The 15,576-nt window shown below is 40.8% G+C and overlaps 5 protein-coding genes across 8 annotated transcripts; 3 read left to right on the top strand and 2 right to left on the bottom strand.

Annotated features, from left to right (window-relative positions):
- The first annotated feature begins 88 nt into the window (after window positions 1–88).
- On the top strand, window positions 89–2,625 carry LOC6559828 (exocyst complex component 3). The gene is made up of 2 exons (XM_001987465.2): window positions 89–1,136; window positions 1,202–2,625. The coding sequence occupies exons 1-2, from the start codon at window positions 165–167 to the stop codon at window positions 2,444–2,446; spliced, it is 2,217 nt and encodes a 738-aa protein (XP_001987501.1). The 5' UTR covers window positions 89–164; the 3' UTR covers window positions 2,447–2,625.
- A 1,531-nt stretch (window positions 2,626–4,156) lies between these two features.
- On the top strand, window positions 4,157–7,307 carry LOC6560437 (spermine oxidase). 3 transcript variants are annotated; one of them, XM_001987464.3, is made up of 2 exons: window positions 4,157–4,175; window positions 5,593–7,307. In XM_001987464.3, exon 2 carries the CDS (start codon window positions 5,631–5,633, stop codon window positions 7,188–7,190), a length of 1,560 nt encoding a protein of 519 aa, XP_001987500.1. In that variant the 5' UTR covers window positions 4,157–4,175; window positions 5,593–5,630; the 3' UTR covers window positions 7,191–7,307. The 3 variants fall into 3 exon arrangements, with proteins under 3 accessions (XP_001987500.1, XP_043072369.1, XP_043072370.1); XM_043216434.1 differs by lacking the exon at window positions 4,157–4,175 and adding an exon at window positions 4,632–4,643; XM_043216435.1 differs by lacking the exon at window positions 4,157–4,175 and adding an exon at window positions 5,398–5,407.
- Window positions 7,308–7,473: 166 nt separating this feature from the next.
- LOC6560436 (spermine oxidase) lies at window positions 7,474–10,608 on the top strand. Of its 2 annotated transcripts, XM_001987463.2 has the most exons (3): window positions 7,474–7,953; window positions 8,009–8,670; window positions 9,372–10,608. In XM_001987463.2, the coding sequence occupies exons 1-3, from the start codon at window positions 7,945–7,947 to the stop codon at window positions 10,225–10,227; spliced, it is 1,527 nt and encodes a 508-aa protein (XP_001987499.2). In that variant the 5' UTR covers window positions 7,474–7,944; the 3' UTR covers window positions 10,228–10,608. The 2 variants fall into 2 exon arrangements, with proteins under 2 accessions (XP_001987499.2, XP_032590731.1); XM_032734840.1 differs by lacking the exon at window positions 7,474–7,953 and having other exon boundaries at window positions 8,581–8,639.
- Window positions 10,258–12,723, bottom strand: LOC6560435 (beta-ureidopropionase). Its single transcript, XM_001987462.3, has 4 exons — window positions 12,478–12,723; window positions 11,871–12,133; window positions 10,906–11,525; window positions 10,258–10,481 (listed from the first exon to the last, which is right to left on the bottom strand). The coding sequence occupies exons 1-4, from the start codon at window positions 12,579–12,581 to the stop codon at window positions 10,308–10,310; spliced, it is 1,161 nt and encodes a 386-aa protein (XP_001987498.1). The 5' UTR covers window positions 12,582–12,723; the 3' UTR covers window positions 10,258–10,307.
- A 1,630-nt stretch (window positions 12,724–14,353) lies between these two features.
- Window positions 14,354–14,875, bottom strand: LOC6560434 (cuticular protein 47Eg). Its single transcript, XM_001987461.2, has 2 exons — window positions 14,792–14,875; window positions 14,354–14,725 (listed from the first exon to the last, which is right to left on the bottom strand). The coding sequence occupies exons 1-2, from the start codon at window positions 14,801–14,803 to the stop codon at window positions 14,378–14,380; spliced, it is 360 nt and encodes a 119-aa protein (XP_001987497.1). The 5' UTR covers window positions 14,804–14,875; the 3' UTR covers window positions 14,354–14,377.
- Window positions 14,876–15,576: the final 701 nt, after the last annotated feature.

Below are 15,576 nucleotides of genomic sequence, written 5' to 3'. Positions count from 1 at the left end.
CATACTTGAAAGAGAGTGAGAGAGAGAGGGAGAGCTATCACGACTATCGATAACAAGTAGCTGTGCTCTGTTATGGTTTGTTGTTGATCGTTTATCGGATGGCAAAAGAAAAACTTAAAACCAAAAGTTAATCACAACTTAAATTAAATATATTTACAACTACAATGGATTTGCAACAATTGGAAGAAGAAGCACGGCAAGCAGCATTGAAGGATATACAGAACATGCTTCAGCGGCCAGGGCAGCTGGAGAAGGTGGAGCAATACCGTCATCGCATTGCAAGAAAGAAAGCCTCCGTGGAGGCGTTGCTGAAGACCGGTATGCAAAACCAGCTGGAGGGTGTTCGTGTTGGTCTTAAGCAGCTGGAGACCTGTATGCAGGATGTGCGCGAGGTGCGTCGCCGTATGGTCGAAGTGGAGCGTCTGCTCGAAGGCGTGCCCGAAGTCTACGATGCGCTGGAGGTGGTGCGCGAGGAGAATACAAAGCACTCCCAGTACGCGACCGCGATGGAGAACCTCAAGCATATTTTCAACGTGGATGCGAGTGTACAGAAGACAATGGCGCTCATAGACGAGGACAAACTGTTGAATGCGCATCAGTGCCTGGCGGATCTGGAAAATTCACGCGATGATCTTCTCTACGAGCTGCACAAGCAGCCCAAGCAACACGCCTCCGATAAGATTACGCTCAAGCGTCACTTTGAGAAGGTCGATCAGGTGTCGCAAGCGCTGGAGAAAAAACTGCGTCTCATCATTAGTCGCACTCTGAACACGGTGCGCAAGAAGCCAACAGTAATTGTGACGGCTTTACGCATCATCGAGCGCGAAGAGAAGAACGATCAATTTGCTCTGCAGCAACAGAAAGTCACCAATTTCCTGCCACCAGGTCGGCCAAAGGCGTGGCGCAAAATGATTATGGATGTGCTGCAGGCAGCTGTAGTCACACGCATCGAGGGCTCCAAGCTGGAGGAGCGTGCGGACAATAAATTGTGGCTGGTGCGTGACTTGGAGATACTGCGTCAGATCATTCTGGAGGATTTGCGTGTGGTCAAGTCACTGTGCGTGCCCTGCTTTCCACCGCACTATGATATTTTTAATGAGTATGTCAAGTTCTATCATGATGGCCTCTCGAGCTATGTGAGTATATATCCTGGTATATCCTGGTATCTTTGAATTGAATTAACAAATCGCACAATTCGCAGCTGGACAACATTGTTAAGTCGGGACTGCAGGGCAATGAGTATGTCTCGATGCTGGCCTGGGTGATGCACACATATCCGGGTGCTGATCTTATGTCGCATGCAGATCTCAATGTGGATGTGCTAAAGTTGCCGCATCCGCTGCTGCATCCGGAGCACTTGAAATCGCTGGAGGATGAGTATCTGCAGAATATGGAGCGCAACTATCAGGATTGGATGAAGAAGACCGTCGATTCGGAGAAACAGGAGTGGTACTCAGAAATGCTGCCCGATCAGCGGGATCATTATTACAATAGTGCCGGGCCCGTCATCATATTCGAGATGATTGACCAGCATCTGCAGGTGACGAATACGATACACCAGGAGCTAACATTCAAGGCGCTCGTCCTGAGCATTCAACAGGTGGAGCTCTTTGGCCAGACGTATCTGAAGAATGTCATCGAATTGAAGGAACATCATTTTCGCAATCGCGATCAGATCAAATATTTTACACACTATATCATTACGATTGTAAACAACAGCCAGAATGTTGTTGAGATGGCCCAGCAGATGAAGCATCTGTTCTGGCCCAAATCTCGCACCGAACACTACGAGGACTTTGAGAAGCTGCTGGCAACGTTTCAGCGCATTCGGGCGCATGCCGCCAACTATTTGCTGGAGGAGGCCTTCCTGGACATGGAGTGCCATTTCAATGATCTGTTCACCATCAAGTGGCTGGGCAGCAGCATTGCTGTGGACACAATTTGTGTCACTCTCGATGATTACTTCCAGGACTATAATCATCTGCTGCCAGCCAACTTCGAGATGGTCATCAATGAGGCACAGAAACTTCTGGCCAAACGTTACATTCGCGCCCTGCTCTCCAAGCGACTGTCGAAGACGCGCAGCGAGTGTGATGCGGTCACGCGCAAAATTAACCAGGAGGCAAAGCGCATTAAACAGTTCTTTGAGAAGATTGCGCCAAAGATTTCACTGAGCGATTCTCCGCTGGATTTGATAACGACGCTATCTGCTCTAATTATTGCGGATATTGAATTGCTTGCCTTGGATTTGCATACGCTGCTGGGCAGCTATCCATCGCTCACGGAAGATCATCTGGTGCGATTATTCTACATACGCAACGATGTTAAGGCGGCCGAGGTGCGCGAGAAGGTGCAGGATGCCATGAAGTCCAAGAAGTCCATGGTCAGCATTGCCAAACAGGATTGTATCTTCAAAGAGATCGTATTTAGTGATAAACTATGGTAGTGCAACGAAAAAAAAACTATTTACTAGGCATATTTATACTGCTTATATCACAAGCACAATGATCGCTCGCTAAATGGAATGATATGTTTCCAAAATTGATGCTACATCGCAAACATATACAAAATGTATTAATTTAATGTGCACTTTTTTTAAATAAATTAATATCTCAAGATAAATTTCCTAAAGTTTTTAGATTCAATGTGTCTAATGCGTTAAAAATAGAATTATGATTTTCAAAATTTTCTGAAAAAAGAAAATTTTGAATATTAGTTCTGGTATATACCCAGTATACCCAGTGCAGATCAAGTTTACTTCGTTTTATCGATATATATCGTTTTCCGGTGGCAATAATAGCTGCAATTTGCAAGGCAATGGCTTCTTATTGATATATAATTATCATTAACATAAGATCCGATAAGAAACATCTAATTTATAGTCCAGTTGGAACCGCGTTTCACTCTCGAAATTCATGTTAAAATTATACCCTCAAAAATACTTATACCCTCGAAAAATCGTCTTGGGGATGATTCAAAACTTTCAAAGACCATCTGGATCAGTAGTGTTCGGTTTTGTCGTGTTCTGATTCAAATCTATGTATTCTTTAGTTATTTATAAATTGTACTATATTAGGAGACTTTAATTGGTGCTTAAATAAGTTTTTATACATTTTAAATTTACAATAAATAAAATAAATTTACACGGAATTGGTCAGGAAAGCATTTCGGTGCTTCTTAGATTTAACAACGGCCATTACCAATTGTAACTTTCTCATTACCTGGGCGTTTTTAAATCTTTCCAGCGCGAAAATTAGCGCTAGGATCATTGAGACGGCTTATAATTACCATCATGGTATCTTTATTAGTACTCACAATAGTGTAATTAGCTTTGCTTGTAAAATTTAATTGATTAGGATGCATGCATTTATGTATTTGTATAAAAATATCTTATTTTTGTATATTTTCAAGTCCTCAATCATAATATAAATTAATGTATAACATATATATATATATATATACTTACATTTGGTTGTGCAAAACAATAAAACTATAATATATTTAACAGCTGGCCTTAGGGTATATCGTAGCGAGCTCACTCGACTGCAACATTCTACTTGTTATATTCTTTATTTTGTAATAAAAAAGGTCTAAGTAATTTTCAAGAGATACATTTTGAATGCCTAATGCATTGATTGAATTTAAAATTCAAATTTTGCAACTTATTCAACATGATGTTTAAATTGAATTACTATTCAATTGCAGTTGCTAATCGACTTTTGTGTTTAGATACTTTTAAAGCCATTTAACATTGAACACCAACTCACAGAAGAGCAACAATCCGTTTACCGTTCCATTCGTCGCCAGTCAGCTGTTTTGCATTCTTTGGCGCGTTTTCGCTCGGAGCTTTCTCGCTGCGAAAGCTCCCTGCATGTGCAGACCAGTAGAAGTGGAGCCCCCGGTTGGGGAGGGATGGTGGGGGGAGAAAGCGTGGTGCGCCAGTGGGCGCAGCATAAGTATTGTGAAGCAGCACGTTTCCATATGATTTTCAGTTTTGTTTGTGTCTGTGTCAACAGTGGACGGCTGCCGCAACATTTTTTCAATATTTATTTATGTTTGTAGTGCAGTAAATTTCAAACGTATTCAAACATTTTCAAGCATAACAATAAATAATATACAAAGTACATTAAATAATATTAAAGTGCAAAATATAACAATAACCTGAGCTATTTTAGGTGAGTGGGAAGTGGAGTGGAGGGAATGGAGTTCAGGAAGCTTTAAGTCGCCACATAAATACAATACATATGTATGTATGTATGTATGTATGTATATATATGTAAGCGTGTGCAATCTTATATTTTGTTATAATGTTGTGCATTTGTGAGTGAACCTTGAAAATTTTTTTTTATTTAATTTTTTTGGTCATTTTTGTCAAATTTATATAAAATCAATTTTGGGCTCTTTTTCTCGCTTTCTCGCCACAGAGGCCAAGTGTGTGAATGTTTGTGTGTGTGAGTGTGAAGTGAGCATGAATTGTATAAGCGCCGACTGGATTTTGTGCTGCTGGGGTTGCTAACTAGAAAAGTGACTGGTGGTCCAGCCTCGTCGGTCGGTCAGGCGATGGCAAAACGAATATTTCTTCTGCTATGTGCTCTGTTCACCCATTGAACATCAACTCAATGCGCTATTAATAAATACATGCTGTAAATGCTCTCTCTGTGTGTGTGTGTGTGTGTGTGTGTATGGCTGTGTGACAATTTTCGCTCTCTCTGTCACTCTCACGCATAGCGACTCTTATCAGCAAATTGGGCCTCCCGCGCGCCTTTTTTGCTTATCAGAATTTAAGCATGCACTGTTACCTTATCAGCTGCATTTCAAGAGCTTTTTGCTTTTTTCTTTATTGTTAGTGACCATAACAAAAAAAAAGACAATTGAAAGACGACTGGTCGCATTTTGCCGGCACACGTGTGTGTTACAGCAGATAACCCCACCCCCAACCCGAACCACACACCCTTAACCCCAACCACAAAATGCATATATATATATATATATATATATTTACAAAACAGACAAATACAGTTGCAGTTTTGCCGGCTTTTCATGCGAAATTCGAAGCGTAGGGTATTTTAGTTCTGAGTGGCTTTTTAGCAATTTTCTTCTTTATTTCATAAATAAATATAAACTACAGTAATTTTATTTTGAAACTAAATTGAAATAAAACAAATTTGAAAATACTTCATTTCAGAGAATTAAGAGCAATTAACAATTAAAAGCAATATGCAGAACAATAAAAGCAAATGTTTTGCTTTTGATTAACAAATTTTGAACTGAAAATGTGTTTACCAATTATAAATTAAATTACATACTTAAATGCCAAACTGATTATTCTAAAATGTAATATTCTTTTCTAAATGCTGAAAATGTGTAATTTGATATTTCAAAATCATAAAATTTGCAATAGAAAATGGTAGGCAAAAATGAATTAACATCATTTCAAAAATATATAAAAAAAAGTAAAGATTGTGCAAGGTTTATTTGCATTTGTGTATACACTTTTAACAAGGGAATAGATTCAAAATATATTATAAAGCCATTCTATTCTCAATAAGTTGATTGTTAGACTCTTAACGTTTAATTCGTTATGTTTTGCAGTTGTGGAGGATTCGATTGGTTGCTTGACTATAAGCGATATGAGTAAATTGCATCGGGATCACAAGATAGTCATCATTGGCGCAGGAGCATCGGGAATTGCGTGTGCCACCAAACTGTTGGAATATGGCTTCCAGAATGTGCTCGTTGTTGAGGCAGAGTCGCGCTTAGGTGGGCGAATACACACGATACCCTTTGGGGATAATGTCATCGATCTGGGTGCACAGTGGTGCCACGGGGAGCAGGATAACATTGTGCACGATCTGGCCAGCAAGCATGGCCTGCTGGAGTCGACGGGCCCCGTCTATGAGAACTATCAGTGTGTGCGCAGTAATCGTGAGGTGCTCCCGGAAAGTGTTGCAAGCAGACTGAAGGCAATTGTTGGGGACTCATTGGTTACGCGGCAGTTGGAGCTGCAGCACTGCAGCGGCTCCCTGGGCAGCTATCTGGCCAATAAGTTTTATGAGATGCTGCGCCGGCCGGAGAACGCGGATATTGATCAGATTATTGCTGGGGAATTCTTTGATAACTATCAGAAATTTGAGAACTCTGTGGAGGCATCCGATACACTGGAACAGGTGTCGGGACGTGGCTACCTGGACTACTGGGAGTGCGAGGGCGACATTCTGCTTAACTGGAAGGACAAGGGCTTTGTGGAGCTGCTGCGTCTGCTCATGCGTAGTCGCGAAACGGAACCGGATACAGAGATGGATTTGGGCATTTTGGAGCAGCGAGTGCTCTTCAATAGCACCGTCGCCAAGATCATTTGGAATCGCAATGATGCGAGAGTGGAACTGCAGCTAAGCAACGGCGACAGTTGTGTGGCTGATCATGTGATAGTTACCGTCTCCTTGGGCGTGCTCAAGGAGCAGCATTTGCAGCTCTTCGAGCCCAAGTTGCCGGTGGCCAAGCAGCGACCCATCGAGGGACTTGCTTACGGCACGGTCAACAAGATCTTTGTGGAGTTTCCGCAGGCCTTCTGGCCGGATGACTGGACGGGCTTTACGCTGCTGTGGCGTGCCGAGGATCTGGTCGATATACGTAATACACCACGTGCCTGGCTGGAGGATGTCTTTGGCTTCTATCGAGTTAGCTATCAGCCACATGTGCTCGCTGGCTGGATAATTAATGCCAATGGCAGGCATATGGAATCCCTGCAACCGGATGAGGTATTAGCTGGCTGTATGTATCTCTTCCGACGGTTTCTACACTGGCACATACCGGAACCGTTGAGTTTTCGCACCTCCGCCTGGCACACAAACCCCCACTTTCGTGGCTCCTACTCCTTTCGCTCCATGGACACGGAACGTCTCGGCACCGGAGCCAGTGAGCTGGCGCAACCACTAACCGTGGTCACCATGACACCTCAATCCCCCGGCAGAAATAAGGGCGGACCACAGCAGAGTCGCTGTGATAAGCCCATTGTACAGTTTGCGGGGGAGGCGAGCAGCGAGCATTATTATTCCACGGTGCACGGCGCCGTGGAGGCGGGTTGGCGTGAGGCCAAGAGATTGGCGGACTTTTATGGATTGAGCGAGACAACGACAACAACGACAACAACAACAACAACGACGACGGCGACGACCCGGTCGCAGCTATAACAATGAGTTTTCTGGCCCCTCGGGGCCCTATTTTGTAAGTGCAATAATGTGTTAAAGTATAAACTGAAAAACTGATTAAACTAATGATGAGTTCTCTCCATCAACTCAATCAATCAATTCAACTGAACAATACTTCCTAAATAGACTTCATAAGTTAAACATATATATATATATATATATATATATATATATATATATATATATATATATATATATAAATTGTTAGCACAATAAAAACTGTTGATATCGATTAACTGAAATGTTGTTTGGAATTTAACTTTGTATATAATATAAATGCTTCCGATAGGTTTTTGACAACTTTCAAACGTTCACAGTATCCAGGGAATTATTTATTATTCAAAAATATGTTCCAAAATTCAAAATGATTTTATAAATTTTACAAATCTTGACAACTGAAATAAGTCCAATAAATAACTATGGTTTATGAATTTCCTTGAGTACTTGGACAATAAATTCATCAACATCATTATAGGATTGACTAAAGAATTCTTTATAGGATTCGCTAATTCAGTATAAAGTTTCAAAAGAATTGAGAATTTCCTGACTACTATACTTAACCATATAAAGACTATTGTACACATTCTTCCATTTCTATGTGTAAATGCTAAATCCGTTCATCGTCCATCATCAAAAGATTTACTTAAAAAATTAAAGGAAAGTAAGCTGAGTAAACTGAAAATTACAAAAAGATTTGAAAGTATCGTTAATTCTTCAGTTAATTAAGTTAAGATCTATGGGAAACGTAAGTAAATTGTTTATAGAGAATGCTTATTGACATACCATTCAAAATCCCGCAGTGCTGTTCGAGAAAACGCAATAGTTACCATGCATCCGACGGGATCCGTACGGATCCCAAGAGACTTGGTCAGTTCTTAGAGAATCAACCCAATTTACTCATACTGGGAGCTGGCGCCGCTGGCCTCGCCTGTGCCGTGGAGCTGAAGAACAATGGCTTCCAGAATGTGCGTCTTGTGGAGATGTCCGATCGCATTGGTGGCCGCATACGGACAATGAAGTTTGCCGATAACTATGTCGATTTGGGTGCTCAATGGGTGCACGGCCAGCAAAATAATGTCGTCTATGAGATGGTCGGGAAGCACAATTTGTTGGAATCGACGGACGGAATGTTTCTCCACGTCGATTGGATACGCTCCAATGGTGAGCGCATATCGCGTCCGCTGGCCAAGAAGCTGGTGAACATCTTGTCGGAAATATTCACTAAACGACGCGAAGAGCTCGTCAATCGCGAGGGCACCTATGGCGAGTATCTGATGGAGAAGTTTAACGAGGAGCTCTCGAAACCCTGTTTCAGGCACATCGATCACGAACTTGCCGCCGAGTTTCTGCGTACCTTCAAGAAAATGGAGGGCGGCACCGTTGATACGGATATGAGCGCCGCCGGGTATGGGACATACAGTCCATGTCCAGGTGACTGTTATCTCAATTGGCGGGACAAGGGGTAGGCAATGGGGATATAGTCGAATATTAGAACGGTTCTAAATCAAGTGACCCATAGGTGAGGGAAAATGCTTTGTGCAGACCTTAAAAAATTGGTATAAAGGGAATTAGGAAGCTGTATATTTAACAGACGGAAGACTTCCTCGTTATTTACGTTGTTTATAAAAGATTATGGATCACTTGATCTTATTTATTAATTTTTTTAGATTCCAAGCATTTCCTCTGCTCTCAATCAAGCCTTTCGTATCCTGGGGTTCATTAAGGGCTGATTGAAAGGATTTAACGATCCCCACATTAGTCGTATATGATCTTCCAATTATAAGGTGGAATACTGGAAGATTAATAATATTTACTTATTTATCTTAGAAGACTTCTCTTCCTGATCGTAATCTTACATAAACTACTAAGTGGCAAAATTGATTGTTGTAAATGAATCAGCCAAGTTAGTTTTGCAATTTGGTGGAGTACAAGGAATTTGTTTAACCATATTTCTTCACATTTGTAATAAAAACAATGCTTTCCATAAACCATTTCGGATCTTACGCTCCACTTACAACGATCTCCATTCCATCATTTGTAGTCTTATGTAATTTGTCCCCTAATTGTTCGTTATTTAAATGATTGCTTAAATATATTTGTGCATGTGGGTACAGGGTATCTGCTAGTCGATCTCTCCTAATGATGCACCTATCCCACTTATAGATTCCGACAGTTTCTGCGCGTGCTCTGCAATGGCGACGAGATGAATCTGCTGGGTGAGCTGAAGGATTGCATCGATCTGAACACGCGAGTGCTGCGAATCGAATGGGATCGCCTCGATGGTAGTGTGCTGGTGTCCTGCGAAAATGACAAAAGCTATCTGGCAGATCATGTGATTGTCACCGTCTCGCTGGGAGTGCTCAAGAAAAATGCGAAATTCTTTCACCCCAATCTGCCGCAGACGAAGCGCAAGGCAATTAATTTTTTGGGTTTCGCTCACATTTGCAAGATATTCGTCGAGTTTGAGGAGCCATTCTGGCACGATAATTGGCTAGGCTTTAATGCGGTGTGGCGCAGCGAGGATATTAATCAGACGCAACTGGAATGGGTGCCAGACATCTATGGATTTTATGTGTATGCCTATCAGCCGCGAGTGCTAATGGGTTGGGCGGCCGGCTCCTACACCGAACAGATTGAGAGCATCGATAGCAAAGTGCTTGCCCAGGGCGTGATGTATATGCTGAAGCTGTTTCTGCCCCAAGTTCAGATACCGCAACCGAAGCGAGTGCTGAGCACCAAGTGGAGCTCGGATCCGGCTCATCTGGGCGCCTACTCCTATCCCACGCTGCTAACCCAGAACTATAATACCGGACCCGAGCAGCTCGCCCAGCCGGTTTATATGTTCGCCTTCGAGCGAAATAAAGCTACCCTACCCTGGAATCATATGCCGATTCTGGTGCGACCCATTATATTATTTGCTGGTGAGGCAACCAGCTCCAATTATTACTCAACGGTTCACGGCGCCGTGGAGTCGGGCATCCGCGAAGCTCGACGCCTGACTGGCTTCTACCAGAACTAGTTGCTGTGGGTGGAGGCCAACACTTGACTCTTTTAACTGAATGTATGTATTTGGTTTTTAAAAATGATAAGCTTCTTTCTTTACTGCTCCCTGATGATCTGAGGCTTAAAGTCCAGCTCGGAGGCACGTTGCATTGATTCGGCATAGAGTGGCAGTCGCTGCGTCATGCGGAAACCCCAGAAGTCCTTGACCTGGCGGCACAAATTGAGATCCAGCTCTACGACCAGCAGACCATCGTTGCAGCGGGATAAGCTCTGCGGAGAAATGGGTTTGGATTGAATATGAGAAATAATAGTTACTTTCGACGAAGATTAAGTTCCCTTGCATAAAAGAATTGCAATGGCATCTTTAATCTAATAAATGTTTTCTTATAATTCTCTTTGTGAGCTGTTTGAAATAGTTGTTGATCATTTGTCTTATTCATTGGAACATAATTGAATTTGTAATTATTTATCGGGTTAGCTTTTTAAGGGAAAAAATTTACTATTCAACTTATTGTTCATATGGATCCTAGTCTCTTAGTCGACTTCTGTAGCCGAGAGCTTCTCCAAGATCTAATTTTGCGATCGATAATTCCTATTGTTAGACATCATGTTATCTATAGTGGTATATCAGACTGACAGATATGTATTCTCATAAAATCAACGTCAAATTCTAAAGGTATCCTCTTCAACGTACCGGCGTTCTGGAACCATCTGGCGCTGCCACATATGTGGAGCCGTAGAAGGGTCCGAAATCCTTGTGGGCCGGTTGTCCATCACCAGAGGTGTATTCGTTGGGGAACTGCTCGCTGCCGACACGATTGATGGGCACCGTGAAATAGCTGTTGGCAATGGCCGCATTGCGTGCCTCAATGCCCCACAGCGGCTCCGAGAGTCGCCCAATGGTTGCCGAGGGATTAAAGACAATTTCCGCACCGTTCACACCGAACATCATCCAGTTCTGCGGATGATGGCGACCATAGCAAATGTTGACGGCTATTTTGCCAAACTCCGTCTCAAAAACTGGATGCCCCGTGTTGCCCTCCATGTAGTAGGTGGACTCATTGAAGTCGCCCACTCGTGGTATGTGATTCTTGCGATGCTTGCCCATATAACGACCACTGTTCGAAATGACCACAGCCGTGTTCCAGATCGTCTCGCCATGCTCCACATCTCGCTCCAGTATCGAGTGTATGATGACCATATTGTATGCCTTGGCCAGCTCCGCCAACATTTTTGTTGTGGGTCCACGTTCCGCCTCCTCGGCGAACTCGCACCAAGGGAACTTCTCGCGCGTGCAGAAGGCAAATGGCATGGCTAAGAAGCAGTATAGACAATCATTACTAACTGATTTTAATTTATACATTAATCAATGACATGAAATATCTGAACTTCAAACTATCAATTTAGTATTATTAACCATTAAACATAATTGGGTTGTGATTTGCATAAGATATGATAATTTGACACAACAAGCATTTTTCAAGAATATTAGTTAATTATTTAAATAGAGATGTATATTGTTATATTATATGTTTTTTAATAATTAACAAATTAGTATTGTTGATTTATATCTGTTGCTCTTTGTATTTAAATCAGTGTGCTTTTAATTTTTAATTTGAATAAGCAAATTTCTTCATGTTTATTTTAGGAATTACTCACTCCATGCCTCCTGGGTGCACACAATGTTGCAGCCCGCTTGCGCTGCGGCCTTGATCATGACCTTCACCTTGTTCCAGATACCCTCGCGTTGCTCCCCAATTGGCGCCGTCGTCGGCAGCGCTATGGAATTTTGGATGGCGCCCACTCGCACCAGACGCGGCTGGCGCAGCTGCTCCTCGCGCGCCCCAAAGCGATAGCCCTCGATCTCGAAGCCATGCTGCGCTGCGGTGGCGCTAGCATCCACAGGTAGCTTTAGAATTTGACTGCAAGGGAGAAAGAGAGAGGAGAGAGAGAGAGAGAGAGTTTCGTAAACAAATCGATTGAGTTGTATGTATTTGTTTTTGTTTTGCTCGTCGAATTTTTCGCTACAATCTTTTTATTTTATTATATGATCGGCATATACGTGATATAAGTATATTCTAATAATAAATTTAATGTGCTTATATACATGGATACAGGGAGGAATACAAGCACATGTGTGTCTTCCGCACATTTACTTATCTCTGCAAGCTGTTAAGCTTTACTGTTTTAGATCGTTATCTAGTTAGTGCTGCTAGTTAATCTCTGATAATCGCATTATTTACATATGTACACATATTCTACTTACTCCTCCTCCACGCCATACAGAATGCGCTTGACCTCCTTTAGTTCGTCCTCTGGCAAGTGCTTCTTCAAGCACTCGTCCAGATTTTTCAATTCAAATTTCGACATTGCCTTGCTTTCGAATATTTAAACCGATATAATTAATTGGGAAGAGGTAGAGATATATACACAGAGAGAGAGAGAGAGAGAGAGGAGATAAACGCTCGCTTCCCAGTAACAACCACTCGCGACCGACAACTAATGCAGAATGATCGCGGCAAATTATCGCAACAAATGCCGAAGGTAATCTGACCGCTTCTGCTGCTGCTATTATTCTGCTCTCTGCTCTTTGCTCTCTGCTCTCTTTTTATGTTATGCTGAGCTGAGAGTAAACCAAAGCACTGAGCAGTCAACTGCATTAACATTCTCTGCTAAGCAGCTGTTAAGTTTTATGGCTTAGAACAACAGTTCTCCGTAATATTCCATAATGCTATAAATATTCTTATAATCTTCAGTCTTTTTCAAAAAAAGCATATAAATAGACAAAAGTATTTAAGTAAATCTTCCAATGTGACTTATGCCTAATTTAAAGATTTCATGCCTAAATTAAATGTACAAATGACTACAAGTAAGAATATTGTATACCCTTGAAAACCTCTTATTCAATATGTTATAAACTTCTACAAGGGTGTAAAATGTTGCACGCGTTTCAGCTGAACTATAAACAAAATTACTCTTGATTGAAACACACAATTCTCACCTCTTAATATATATACAAAATAATAAACTTAATTCATAAATGCTGGGTGTTTCAAACCCGATTTTAATGAAATTTTGTCAGTTAATCAATAAGATGTCAATGTAAATTATATTCCAATTATAACAGAAATCGAAATGAATCGATATTATAGAACGGCAGTCATTTTTCGATAAAATGAAGCAAACTTGATTTGCGTGAGATATACGAGAACCTAATTTGAAGTCTCTAGCTCTTATAGTATCTGAGATCTGCGTGTCAATACAGACAGACGGACGGACGGACATGGCTATATGAGCCCGGCTGTTGATCCTGATCAAGAATATATATACTCTATGGGGTCAGAGATGCCTCCGTCTGCCTGTTACATACATTTGCACAAAACGATTATACCCTTTTTAACCCATTTCTATGGGTTCGGGGTATAATTAAGTTCACAATCGCTTATTGTCACTGAAATTTAAATCTATGTAGTAAATATATAGAATATATACTGTTGTGTTACTTATGCATGTCGGAATTAATGCTTAGTTATTTAGATGGCGCCGACTTAATTTGAGAGAAAACTTGTTTTTTTTTTTTATTGTTGTTGCAACAAGCAAAATGGCATCAATTCTATATGAATAAAATCATTTGCATATATGCATGCGCAAACTAATTTGCCAAAAATCACACCGGATCTTTTGAATACTATCTAAATATAAAAATAATATACTTATATTTAAAATAGAGTATACATATATATATATGTACACATTTTTTAATATATATATATATTTATATATAAGGTATTAAACAAGTGTATTGCACATTTGGGTTGGCGTTCCCCTAACTTAAACTAAAAATGCAATGCTATTCAAATTTGCAATTTTCTCTAAAGAGGGTTTTGTCAAAAAAATAGGAAAACTCTAAACTGTTAGACAACTTCGGATAATTCTTTCAAAACTTTGCTTTATTTGATTATTATATATGAAATGTGGTTTATATAAAAAATATATAATTCCACCCGCAAACTTTTGGTGTTTCCATCCCCCTTTTGCGAAATTCTAGTTACGCCTCTATAAACCGGGCACATTTCTTATCTGCTGTAAAGATTCTTGCAGATAATAAACAGTTTGAGTTTTTTTTTGTTTTTAATTCATTGCATGCATTTATTGTCGCTTGTGTTCTAGTGTTCTACATAGGGGTGGGCTTTGATCCATTCAATAGCCTTCAGGATGTAGTCTGGAGTTGGTGGTGGGGTTGGTAGAGGAGGATGGGCAGCTTCCACATGGTAGCCATATTCATCGGCAGAGTATTTAATGGAAACATCCTCTCCCTCAGGAGACTTGTGGCTGTTTTCACCATGAACAACCCATGAGTCCTTATCCTTCAGCTCACCTTGTTGCGTGGCCTTAATGCTGTTGTCCAACTCAAGATCATACTTGAAACTATCCACGTTCACCTCGGCATCGTTTTTCAGGACCTTGGGATCTTCATTGGCGAAGGCCACTACCAACAGGCAGGAGAGGGCAATCTGTGATGGCAAAAAAAGGATTTATTTGAGTGTCTGTGGATGTATTTGTTATCTAGGATCACTTACAATCAACTTCATGGTGTTTACCGAATGACTTCGAAAGGCACACTGATAACCAGGGCTTGCAACCTCTTTGCTTTTATACAGACTGTTCCGATGAGCTAGGAATGTTAAATGATCAATAAATTAGATAAAATATGTCTTTAAGTGCTGCTGAATTTAAAAAAGTGTTTTGTTCTTTCTTCTTTATTGTGTCTGCTATACCACGATACTGCTGCACTTCCATACCAGTTTGCTTTATAAACATAACGAGTTCACGGAAGTAGTCTAACAAGCGACATATGCTTTCTTTCAACTAGAAATAATTCAGACGTCATAATTATTATTAGTTCGATTTTATGGAACTATAATTTTTGCGTCAACCGAATTTGGTCGGAACGTTATGATGCTATATAATTATGAAGAGCTCTACTCATAATGCAGCTTAAGATTTTTGAATTCTTCTTTCTTGAAAATGCTTCGCATAAATGCATATGAAATGATAATTTAAAAATTTAACTTTTAAAAAAGATTGTTTTGTTTTTGTTTTAAGAAAACCATCTCAATCCTTATAGACCTGTTTTCATTTAATCACCACTCCATCCTCAGCAATATTCATAAAACGATTTTGATAGGGTGTCAATTTGGTCGTATAACTTGTATTCTTGGCCAATAATGAATTGTTGTATTGGTTTTTGGCATTTAAATTTCACTTGATTAGCAGGTTTCGAGTCGTGCACCATATATTATTATGGAAATTATTATAATTTTCTAGCCCCGTAACCCCCATTCCGCCATATATCAGGTTGATT

This window comes from Drosophila grimshawi, unplaced genomic scaffold (genome assembly GCF_018153295.1).
Source record: "Drosophila grimshawi isolate 15287-2541.00 unplaced genomic scaffold, ASM1815329v1 contig_1369, whole genome shotgun sequence".
NCBI lineage: Eukaryota > Metazoa > Arthropoda > Insecta > Diptera > Drosophilidae > Drosophila > Drosophila grimshawi.
The sequence above is the reverse complement of the archived record's forward strand: the minus strand, read 5'-3'. Positions and strand labels throughout refer to the sequence as shown.

What these genes read in the sequence shown, in the direction of transcription:
- LOC6559828 (XM_001987465.2), top strand. Translation starts at nt 165, where the DNA reads ATGGATTTGCAACAATTGGAAGAAGAAGCACGGCAAGCAGCATTGAAG. An exon ending in ATGATGGCCTCTCGAGCTAT is followed by an intron (nt 1,137 to 1,201) that starts GTGAGTATATAT and finishes CACAATTCGCAG; the next exon opens with CTGGACAACATTGTTAAGTC.
- LOC6560437 (XM_001987464.3), top strand. Translation starts at nt 5,631, where the DNA reads ATGAGTAAATTGCATCGGGATCACAAGATAGTCATCATTGGCGCAGGA.
- LOC6560436 (XM_001987463.2), top strand. An exon ending in CTCAATTGGCGGGACAAGGG is followed by an intron (nt 8,671 to 9,371) that starts GTAGGCAATGGG and finishes TCCCACTTATAG; the next exon opens with ATTCCGACAGTTTCTGCGCG.
- LOC6560435 (XM_001987462.3), bottom strand. Translation starts at nt 12,581, where the DNA reads ATGTCGAAATTTGAATTGAAAAATCTGGACGAGTGCTTGAAGAAGCAC. An exon ending in CTGTATGGCGTGGAGGAGGA is followed by an intron (nt 12,134 to 12,477) that starts GTAAGTAGAATA and finishes TCTCCCTTGCAG; the next exon opens with TCAAATTCTAAAGCTACCTG. An exon ending in GTGCACCCAGGAGGCATGGA is followed by an intron (nt 11,526 to 11,870) that starts GTGAGTAATTCC and finishes ACTGCTTCTTAG; the next exon opens with CCATGCCATTTGCCTTCTGC.